The sequence below is a fragment of the Podarcis erhardii genome (assembly GCF_964252035.2).
Source record: "Podarcis erhardii genome assembly, chromosome: 16".
Taxonomy (NCBI): Eukaryota; Metazoa; Chordata; class Lepidosauria; order Squamata; family Lacertidae; genus Podarcis; species Podarcis erhardii.
Genome location: NC_138514.1, coordinates 27814696 through 27825786, shown reverse-complemented (window position 1 = coordinate 27825786; position 11091 = coordinate 27814696). Strand labels below are relative to the sequence as shown.

Genomic DNA, 11091 nt, shown 5'->3' with positions numbered 1-11091 from the left:
GTTTTATCAATGTATCTCTACCGTTTGACGACAATATTCTTCCGCACGGTATTAGAAATATTGTATACCACACTTTCATTTTTCTTTATTGCTTTGGTCACACTTCTTTCGTAACATTGATTCCCACCCTCCCCTCACGCACTTTATTGCTTTATCACTCTTACATTCCCATCTCCTTGTCTTTAAGAGGTTTGGCTTGTTTACTTCGCCTTCTTCCTCCTCCCACCGCCAAAACCCGGGAAGGGACGTTTGAACGACGAGAACGTCTTCCTTCCGGACTACAATTCCCATCAAGTGCCTGACTGATCCCTCAAGATGCAAGGTGCGAGACGTTTCCCAGCATGCACCGGAGTCCTTTGCCGAACTCCATTTCCCAGGGTGCCTTGGGCGAGTGGAGGGCGGTTAAAGGAAGGCGGTAAAGTCTGCCGTGTAAACGCAGCTGCCGGGTCCGGGTCTCGTGCTTCGCGAAGGGGATGGAGGGACAGGTTCAGCGGCACCAGGCTCTTTACAAGGGCGCCCGGACCCCGCCTTGGAAGGAGACCTTCAGGCAGGTAAGACGGCGGTGCGGGGTCCGCCCGAAACTCCCGTGGAACGCGGCGACTGCGAACGTTCCATGACTACTGCGAACGTTCCATGACTATTGCGAACGTTCCATGACTGGATACATTTCAAGGAGCCCTCCCGGCTCTGCGCGTTGCTAAAGGCGCCGTCCTACATGGATGGCCGTTTCCGTAGGAGCCCAACCCCTAGGGACCGAGCATATACCTAAACTCCCTCCCACAAGAAGGGAGCGATGGCCACCACCTTGGATGGCTTTTAAAAGAGGATTGGACAAATTCAATCAACAGGCGGCGGCTGTTGATGGCTACTAGCTGTGACGGCACTGCTCACAAACCATGTGTTTTTATAAGATCCCTGAACTGCGTTGGTGTTGTGGGTGCTTGCTTGTCTATGCTCTGCAAGAGGGTAGTTCCATAGTATCCGTGCCTGACTGGGGAAGGAGAAAAGGGGCTTGTGCACATTTAGGAACTGCGTCAATGAGGGAAGCTTTTCATGCAAGCTGCAGCTGCTAAGATTATTTACAGTGGTACCTCGGTTTACGAACTTAATCTTTTCCGGAAGTCCGTTCTTAAACTGAAACCATTCTTAAACAGAGGTGTGCTTTCCCTAATGAGGCCTACTGCTGCCAGTGCCCTTCCACCATTCAGATTCCGTTCTTAGACCGAGGCAAAGTTCTCAAACCAAGACACTTTGAAGAACACTTTTCTCCCCCTCTCCCCCCAACTATTCCAAGAATATTGAAAACCTACATCCCTGTAGTCATAGCAGGTGAATCTTAGAAGAAAAAAAATAATTGTTCAGAAAGCATTTCATCTTCCTGGGTAGGGGATTGTGGGGAAAAGTCAGAGAAATGGTTTTGCCATGCTGGTGTCTCCATTGCGAGTCTTTATCTCTCTGTTCACTTCACTCCAGCGCTGCGTGGAGAGGCTGAAGAGCAGCCGTGCCAGGCTCTTGGACAGATACCGCCATGTGGGAGAAGACACAGCGCGTCAAGCGAGCAAAGCCCTCTTGGTCCAGGAAGTGATGGAAATGGAATGGCAGGCTCTGCAGCCTCTGGATTTCCAGCTGCCCTTCCCCAGGAAACAAGAAACTTCCCCTCAGGTCACTGCGGTAAGAAGCAGCTACTGTACTATGTTCTTTGTGGGAGGCTGTCCATATTGCGGGGGGGGGGTGTCAACATGCAGAGGGTTGCAAGGCCAGCTGGCTAGCCCCAGCTGGGCTGTCTCCTTCCAGCCGTCCGCTGCGAAGACCCATCGGCCTCTGCTTCAAAGCCAGGGCACACTATCAGCAGATCGAACTGCACACAGAGAATAGGCATGAGGCTTGTGAAAGCATACTACAACTACAGATTTATTAATCATAAATCAGGACAAGGAAACATGTCGTCTCTCTCTCTCTCTCTTCATCCTATCAGAGAGACAGGGAAAAGCAAAAGCAATACACACAACGGAAGTTCCCAGCAAACTGTGCTGGAATGTAAACAGACATGTGACTCGCAACAGTTCCTCACACCTACTCCTTAAGGTGGAATGCAAATCTCAACAGTGTGTGTGTGGATTGTCAGCATAATGTCCTGGTGCCCACAAGGTTTCTGAGTGCACACACACCTCACGGGCACATGAAGTACCCTTGGCGACCAGAGAGGTGATCTTTCGTTCCCTCAGAAAGTACATAGAGCCGAAGGAGGAAGTTGGAAGAGCGGCACTCTTTCGCACTTCCTCTTTCAGCTCTATGTCCTTCTCAAGGCTCAGATTAATTCTAGTGGATCTGCCTTCTACCCAGATCGCAGGGGTGAAAGGTGAGAAATGCCCAAACAGCACTTAAAAATGCCCAAAGGGTACCTGCAGTAGCGGTTCAATCCAAATGTGCCCATGAGCCTAAAAAGGCTGGCAACCCTTGTAACTTAGAGAGCTGGCATCCCTCTGGCTGTATACAAATTTAACTATTATTAATAATAATTCAAAGTTCTGGTTTAGGCCTATGAAGCCTTATACAGTGGTACTTTGGTTGTCAAACGGCTTAGTTGTCGAACGAATCGGCAACTGAACGCAGCAAACCCGGAAGTTGGTGTTCTGGTTTGCGAACGTTTTTTGGAAGTCGAATGTCCAACGCAGCTTATGATTGAGTGCAGGAAGCTCCTGCAGCCAATCAGAAGCCGCGCCTTGGTCTTCGAACGGTTCTGGGAGTCAAACAGACTCCCGGAACGGATTAAGTTCGACAACCAAGGTACCACTGTACAGCTTAGGTCTAGGCTATCAGAAAGACTGTATTCTTCCACCAAACGTGCTTGGGCTCTGAGATATTTTGGGGTAGGGCCTTCTCGGTGGCAGCTCCCATATTTTGGAGCTCCCTTCCTAGAGAGGCTAGACTGGCTCTATCCATATTGTCCTCCTGCTGGCAAGTGAAGTCTGTTTTTATTCTGTGGCGCTAATACCAGCTTACTGTGCGGTTCCCTTTAGATGCTGGATGTCTTGGAGGAAATCCAGGAGGAGCTGATCTTGCAAGGTACTTGATTCTCTTTTGATTCTGATAGCCGCGGCTTTAATTTGTGTTGGCACAGCCTGTGACGCAGGGGATGGGGGTTTCTCCCTTGCAGAACAGCTGGCCGTGGAAGAGTACGAACAAAGCCTGCGCTTTGACGAGGAGTGCCTGAATGCTATCCTGGACGGCTTGGATGCAGAGCGCAAGGTCATCTGCCCGGTTTGCAGAAGGTGAGACGAACACATACAATGCTTTAGGTCAGGCCTTTCCTCTGCCTCATCCCAGTTAGATGATGTGGAGAAATAGCTAGCAGGTGGCCGAAGTTCGCCAGCGTAAGACTTAATAAAGGAAACAAAAAGGAATTCATCCCTGTTGAAGTTTCACCACTGATCGCTTCTCCACCTTGCATTAATTCATGGCTGTGTTCTTCTTAGGAATAATCTCTGTGTGATGAGTCACTCGGTCATGTGTCCGTGTGGGCTTTCCATCAGCACGCAGGTGAGCAGGTGCTCAAAAATCATTTGCGCCGTTTGGGGTAAAGGAACATGGCTCAGCAGCAGAGTGCACCAGATTTGTATGCAAAAGGTCTGGGTATGTTAAAACCAAGGGGGCAGAAAAATGCATCAGAAATATCCCACCCACAGGTCACAGGCCACAGGTGGTTAAGGCCGCAGGTGGTTAAGGGCTAAAGGCCTTTAGAACAGTGTTTCCCAAACTTGGGTGTCCAGCTGTTTTTGGACTACAACTCCCATCATCCCTCGCTAGCAAGACCAGTGGTCAGGGATGGTGGGAATTGTAGTAAATGAGAAGACACAGCAGAAAAGGCCCATTGAGTTAAACAGCTGAGCAGCTTTCCCGGGCTGGATTTCACTATTAATTTTGTAAAGTTATTGTTGTGCTTTATTACCCACTTTTCACTTCAGGGTCCTAGGGTGGGACCCCTGGACGATTAAGTCCAGTCGAAAGGTGACTATGGGGTTGCGGCGCTCATCTCGCTTTTCAGGCCCAGGGAGCCGGCGTTTGTCCACAGACAGCTTTCCGGGTCATGTGGCCAGCATGACTAAACCGCTTCTGGTGCAACAGAACACCGTGACGAGTGCCAGAGCGCACGGAGGCGCCGTTTACCTTCCCGCCGCAGCAATATCTATCTACTAGCACTGGCATGCTTTTGAGCTGCTAGGTTGGCAGGAGCTGGGACAGAGCAACTTAGCTCACTGCGTCACGGGGATTTGAACCACCAACCTTCTGATCAGCAAAGCCCAAGAGGCTCAGTGGTTTAGACCACAGCGCCAGACCCTGCCACGGAGAAGGGAAGCGGTTGGCAAGCAAGGTGTACATGTGTGGAATGGGGAGGACTGGGCTGCCTGCTCCACCAAAAGGGTTTGATTCCTTCTCTCTGTAAGGGGATGACCAAGGAGAAGCTCTGCTCCTCGCTGGAAGACAGCGTGACGGAACACGGCCGCCGCTGTCAGTGCTGGCCTGAATTTGCTGTAACCAGCTGGGCGGAAGGTGAAGCACATCTCCTCATGAGCTGTCAGGTAAGAGCCTCATTTTGTGACAGCAATAGTGGGATGTGCCCGCCCGCTGGAGAGGCAGTGTGGTGTAGTGGTTAGCATGTCAGGACTAGGACTGAGAAGGCCCTTGTCCTTGTTTGGGAGAAGCGCAGGGAATATCCCTGGATGTAGCCCCCATAGCGCTGCCAGTTGATGGGAAGTAATGAAAGAAGTCTTTTGATCTCCATAGCGCTGCACAGTGTGAAGAAACTGCACATGGCAGGCAATTGTTATCTTTCTTTTTGTGTTCTTAGGTTTGCGATTCGTGGACAGTTATTTTGTAGCCGAGGCTCCATTTGCAGCACTTTCCAGGAAAGCAGAGAACTCTCGCGTCTTTCCCCGCCGTCCCCTTCTGAGAAGTGTCTTATCTACGTGTGGGTTTAATACACACAAATGTACATAATGTCAAAAAGTACCTTTTACTGATTCCTTGATGCATGTTGTTTATGGTGGTTCTCGGTTGAACAAAAATACCTTTCAGTGTTGAGAGAGGGTGGGTCTTGTTGCACATGGAACAAATGGGATATTTTGTTTTCCTGTTTTGTGACGTTAAGTGGGTGCAGCTACTTTGAAATGTTTATCTAGATTTTACTGATCCTGCTATCAGAGCAGGGAGTGTTACTCATAGTGCATCTTTTGCCTGCTTAAAAAGTGCAATGTTCACTGAAAGGAAGGTAGGATGACATCAGATCATGAAAACCCACTGGGTTGAAGTGTCAGAACCCCCCTCTAAGCAGACTCATGTCACATACAACCTTTTAATAATTCTTTGCGAATAAAATTGGACTGCAGCTGTCACCATTCAGTTTTCTCTGAAGGAACCAGACTAATCTTGAATTAAAACAAGCAGTATTGCCTCCTCTTGTCATTCAGGGAACCACTAAACAAAATTCCAAAACTGGCATTTGCAACAACTGAAAAGTATCTGAAGGTCTTTAGTACACTATTTGCACTACAAACTCTCTAATGTCCAGCATTTTTGAAAGCAAGAGCTTTTACAGTATGTACTACTGTTTATTCCTTTTCATATCAAGTGTCCCAGCATACAAGTGCAAGTATACTTGGACCTGAGAGATGCAAGAAAGCCTTCAGACCATCCAAGAAAGCAATTTTGCAGTGAGTTTTCCATTGAGAGGCCTGCTTCAAGCAGAAGAAACACCAGTGAACCAATAGTTCAAGAGTTGCGGGGGGCGGGGGGGGGGGTGTTGAATTTTTTGGTATCACCAGAGGACACTCAGAGAAAAAGGAGGATGAACTCACCCAATATCTGAGGATGGTTAGGGTGGCTGTGGTATAAACGTAGATTAAAAACCCTAATACGGGTTGGGAAAGATCAAATGTTTTTATTCTGGGTGTTTCAGTGGGGAAATTTGGATCACCATCAGCGTTTAAACAAAAGAATTGATTGCTTACTGGTGTCTACAAAAGCATGAAGCAAAAGCTATTAAGTGTGGAAGAAAATCTCTAGGTATGGCACACCCCTAGCATATGTGGCAATCCAGTCACAAAATACTCTTAAAAGTGCTATGATATGGCTTCCCCCAAAGAATTTAAGGGTGCTCAGAGTTGTTAGGGGACCCCTGTATCCCCACTTCCAGACCTACAATTCCCAGGGTTCCCTGTGAAGAGGGATTGGTGGTTCAACCACTCAGAGAACGGTAGCTCTGTGACGGGACTGGGGGCTTCCTAACAACTCTTGTCACCCATTAAACAAACTACAGCTCCCAGGATTCCTTGGGAGATGCTGTGACTGTTTATAAAGTTGTATCACAGTGCTTTAAATGTATGGGGAGAGTGTGGCCTTAGTCTCCGCTCTAGGGGTGGGGAACTGGATCAGGCCAGCAGGTCAGTCTTTTTCTCCTCCACCTCCTGTGGGATACAGCTTGCAAAATGGGATGTGCCTGCTCTCCCTGCTTTCAGCCAAGGTGTACAGCAGCCCATGCCTGATAACTTCTGTGACACCATGTGTAGGCCAGGTGGGTTGGGCCAAACTGAGGACTGCAGGCTGAGCTTGCAGACAGCTCTGCTCCAACAGCAATTTGAACACTATTGTGTTGTTTTTTACCTTTCTGAGATTATTGTATCCCTTTTTGTGCTTCTGCTTTATTTAATTTGCTTTGCTATTTTATTGCGTTGTTTGTGTTTCTGATTTGTGGCTTAAGTGACAAGGTTACTAATAACAAATATAAAACGTGTAATAAAAGCATCTGCCACCGATTACAGGCTGTTTTGACAATACATGGAAATTTTGAAGCTTTGGGTGAGATTTCAACCCCAATTAAAGGAGCAGGCAACCCTTTGGTTGTGTAGTACAACTTCCTATGGTCTGAAAATGTTTGTTTGTCTACATTTATAAACTCAGCAATGCTTCAGCATTGCATCAGTGTTATTCTCCACCTCCAGTATTCTTGTATTAAAAAGGACAATGAAAAGATAATCATCTTTGCATAGATGGGATTCCACTGTTGTTTATAACTTGAAATGCAAAGGAAATTGTTGGTAGTTTTATTTGGACACACACACTCACACACTCTAAAAGCATGATACAGTGGTACCTTAGGTTACATACGCTTCAGGTTACAGACTCCGCTAACCCAGAAATAGTACCTTGGGTTAAGAACTTTGCTTTAGGATGAGAACAGAAATCGTGCTCCGGCAGCGCAGCGGCAGCGGGAGGCCCCATTAGCTAAAGTGGTGCTTCAGGTTAAGAACAGTTTCAGGTTAAGAACGGACCTCCGGAACGAATTCAGTACTTAACCCAAGGTACCACTGTATATTCCTTAGCCACAATCCTAGGCACTGTTTGTTGCTGTTTAGTCATGTCTGACTCTTTGTGATCCCATGGACCAGAGCACACCAGGAGTAATTACAGTGACAGCAGTAGCAGGAAGGTCTCAGATTTAATCCCTGAAATCCCCAATTGGAGCTGGGAAGTGAGGGCTGAAACCCTGGAGAGCTGCTACCTGTCATTGTGGACAATCCTGAAATCCTTTCCTTTGGTTTTTTCCTCTTCCAGGTTACCAGCTTGCTCCCCAAGTGCTGTTCTTTTCCCTCCTGTTTCTTGTTCTATAGGGCTTCCCATATGTGCTAGACAGCACTGAGCTAGATGTACCACAGGTGTAAGCAAGTGTTCAGCTCACTAGTCACCTATCACACAAGCAAAGAATCAGAGTTGGAAGGGATCCCGTGGGTCATCTAGTCCAGGCATAGACAAACTTGGTCCTCCAGAATTTTTGGGACTACAATTCTCATCATCCCTAGCTAACCGGATCAGTGGTCAGGGATGATGAGAATTGTAGTCACAAAACATCTGGAGGGCCAAGTTTGCCTACGCCTGATGTAGTCCATTTCCCTGCAATGCAGGAATCTCAGCTAGATCATACACAAAAGATGGCCACCCAACCTCTGCTTAAAAACCTCTAAGGAAGAAGAGCCCACTACCTCTTGTGGGAGTCTGTTCCACTGTCTAACAGTCCTTGAAGGTGGGCAGTGCCACAGGGTGGAATGTTTTCCAATATGAAAACCTCCAGGGTTTACTTTTCATTGGAAAACATCCCATTTCATAAGTTCATCAGCAATAAACCGACACAATAAAGGCAGCCATGGCTGTTTCAAAGTGATTCGTTTGTTTATGTGTATTCGGTAAACCAAACCAAACACCCTGAATATTTATATTTAAAGCTGGAAATTTTGCAATGCAAGTTTAACAGTTTTCCAGTTCAAAGCATTGCTGGAAAACACACATCACTTGAAGGGACATTGTGGATAAGCACACTTGAGAAACTAAATAAAGGTATTGGCGCAGCTAAGAGCTGAAAACATTTTTACCCTACGCTAGCCAAGAAGCAGCTTATAAATAACAAGGTAAAATTATAAACTATGAGGGCAGGGGTCTGAAAGACAGGAGACACACAAAGAAAAATGTGCCCATTCTTAAAAGTTTCAGAGTTAAGAGTGTAATTATATAGTTCTGCATACATACAAGGTGGCCCAAAAGTTGATCTACAGAAGTAGGTATACAGGTGAATCAACGAACAGTCAAGAAGAAAGAAAGTGGATTCTAAAGCAGTATAGCTACTTTTGGACCACCCTGTAGATTCCAGCTGCCTGAAGGAGCAATTCCTCCCCAGAAGAGGTCCTGCAATATATTGGGGAGTAGTGTCCATGGCAGGGTTGCTCCTATCATAGAGCTCTTCATGAAAGGTGTGTGGGTGAGAATAGATGTGTCACAAGACAGTAGCTGCCCAGTTTTGACCAACAGCTAGCAAGTGGGACCACGAGGCCATCTGCAGATGCAAAAAGCTTCTTGTCATACTTTTAAGGCAGAACAGCAACACTGATCCAATGGATCCCATTTTATTTGCCACTAGGGGTGAGGAACATGTGGCCAGACTACAGGCTCCACCAGACCATTGGCTATGCTGGGTCTGATGGGAGCGATAGAGTTCAAGAACATTTGAAGGTTCTCCATCCCCACCTTTACACAATCACTTCTTCAGCTTGTTCATTTTCTCTTCTACCTCCTGCACGACACTCTGGAGTTTGACAGTTGTTTTTGTCAAGGCGGAAAAGCTTTCTTTCAGGTTGCCGACCCCCTCTTCTCTGCCTACGCATTCAAGGCCATCAAACCACTGGAGGATCCCTTCAAGGTGCGCTTGGACAATCTTTTGCTCTTCCAGCTCCGCTAGAAGAGCCTGTTCAGCTGCGCTTTCGGCCTTGAGTTGTTGTTCCAGCTGGTCAATCTCATCCTGGAGCTCCTGAAACTGTTCTGGAGTGTAGCGGAATTCCTCTTGGCCTTTGTCTTCTGGAAGCAAAACATTTGGGGGGATGCTCAACACCGTTTTCAGAAGGGTGTCTTCCATTTTGCCAAAGAGGTTGTTGAAAATCTTCTTCATTAAAGAGAAGAACTGCTCTGTGCTCCTCCGGATTAGGGAAGGCGTGAGCTTATTGGGACGGATGCACTCCAATTTATTCAGAATAGTGTCCTCCACCACAAGCATTATGTGAGCAAGGTGGTCCTGGAAGGCTACATATATCCGCAACATGAACGTTTGAGGAGTAAAGCCAAAGAACTGGGCCTCATAGGCCATGGGATTTACCGACATTTTTGCAAAACTAGCTACACAAACACAGCATGGAAGTCTGTGAAATAGAAAAAAAAAGGACAGTGTTATAAGAGGTAAAAAAAATACTGGACGACCCCATTGGCAAAACCAGATACTGCCTGTTAGCTATTATTATTATTATAGCTCAGCAAAGGGAGCTATTTTTATTATTATTGCTTGCAGCAATTATAATACTACAGTAAAACATCAAACATTAAAAACTTCCTTTCAGATATCTTCTAAAAGTCAAATAGTTGTTTATTTCCTACCGTAATTTCCTACATTCTGACATGACACAACATGGTAAACCTCGGAGAAAGAGGTCCAGGGGTGAATTTTTAGAAAAACAACGACAATTTCATGAGGGAAGAGGGATGCAGTGGGGAGAGAGTGTCCTGTGAACAAAATATGATCTAAACATCTGCTTGCTAAGACGTTTCTATTCATCTTACTCCTGCATTCTTGTGTTGTTCACTATGCTTCAATGTATACATATAAATATATGTGTTAGCTGCTACTGTGAGTTTATGGTCTTGCTGGTTTAGATTTCACCCACTAAAGTGTAATCCAGGTTAGCAGTAACTTTATAATATTTTTACTGGTGTTTACAAGCCCCTCAAAGGCTGCAGTGCTAAAGATAAACTGAGAAAACGTTCAGTCTGGGAGAATGGCATTTAACCATTATTGTTAATTAAATTTATTAGTCACTGTTTTTAAGCAAAATAATCTCAAAGCTACTTACAACAGCAGCAAACTCATTTAAACCAGCAAAAAACAAAGATACAGTCTAGAAGAAACTTTTAATTTTTTTTAAAAAGCAGGATTAAAACACATAGTTATGTCTGTGATTGAATCCATAATTATTTCCTATAGAAATACAGTACCAGACAGTTGGGGCAAGTTCCCGTTTCGAGATCTGGAGCTCCTGACCCGAGTTCAGGTCTTTTTACCTTTCCAAGCGGGGATTCGAACCCACAACCACGGCAGCCTCTCCGGTGCCGCACCGACCTGGAAGCCTCTTTGCTTCCCGCCACTTTTTAGCCTTTCACCTCCTCGGCCCCGCCCACCGCTCCTCCCACGCCCTCCTTCCCAGATCCGATCATAGAGATGGGGGCAGGCAAGAGCGACACCGTGGCTTCCAGTAAGCCGCCGTGATGGCGAACACGGAGCAATGAAAAGGTCAAGAGGGGATCGTTTCATTGGTATACTTTTTGCGACCTAGGAAGAAGGAACCGTCGTGGCTAGCAGCCATGCGGTGTAAGCATCCCTATTGCAGGTTGCAGACTGGGGTGAGGCTGAGAGAACCGCTGCCAACCAGAAATTAAATAATAGAATAATATATAATAGAATAATAATCTAATAATCTAATCTAACGAATCTGCAGTTGCAGA

General features: G+C 46.4%; 2 protein-coding genes across 3 annotated transcripts; one reads left to right on the top strand and one right to left on the bottom strand.

Annotated features, from left to right (window-relative positions):
• The first annotated feature begins 201 nt into the window (after positions 1-201).
• RPAIN (RPA interacting protein) lies at positions 202-7032 on the top strand. The gene is made up of 7 exons (XM_081843656.1): positions 202-551; positions 1474-1671; positions 3021-3066; positions 3158-3272; positions 3477-3540; positions 4446-4580; positions 4850-7032. The coding sequence occupies exons 1-7, from the start codon at positions 474-476 to the stop codon at positions 4877-4879; spliced, it is 666 nt and encodes a 221-aa protein (XP_081699782.1). The 5' UTR covers positions 202-473; the 3' UTR covers positions 4880-7032.
• Positions 7033-8263: 1231 nt separating this feature from the next.
• MIS12 (MIS12 kinetochore complex component) lies at positions 8264-10763 on the bottom strand. 2 transcript variants are annotated; one of them, XM_081843686.1, is made up of 2 exons: positions 10651-10763; positions 8264-9737 (listed from the first exon to the last, which is right to left on the bottom strand). In XM_081843686.1, the coding sequence occupies exon 2, from the start codon at positions 9698-9700 to the stop codon at positions 9083-9085; it is 618 nt and encodes a 205-aa protein (XP_081699812.1). In that variant the 5' UTR covers positions 9701-9737; positions 10651-10763; the 3' UTR covers positions 8264-9082. The 2 variants fall into 2 exon arrangements, with proteins under 2 accessions (XP_081699812.1, XP_081699811.1); XM_081843685.1 differs by having other exon boundaries at positions 10585-10750.
• Between the last annotated feature and the right edge of the window lie 328 nt (positions 10764-11091).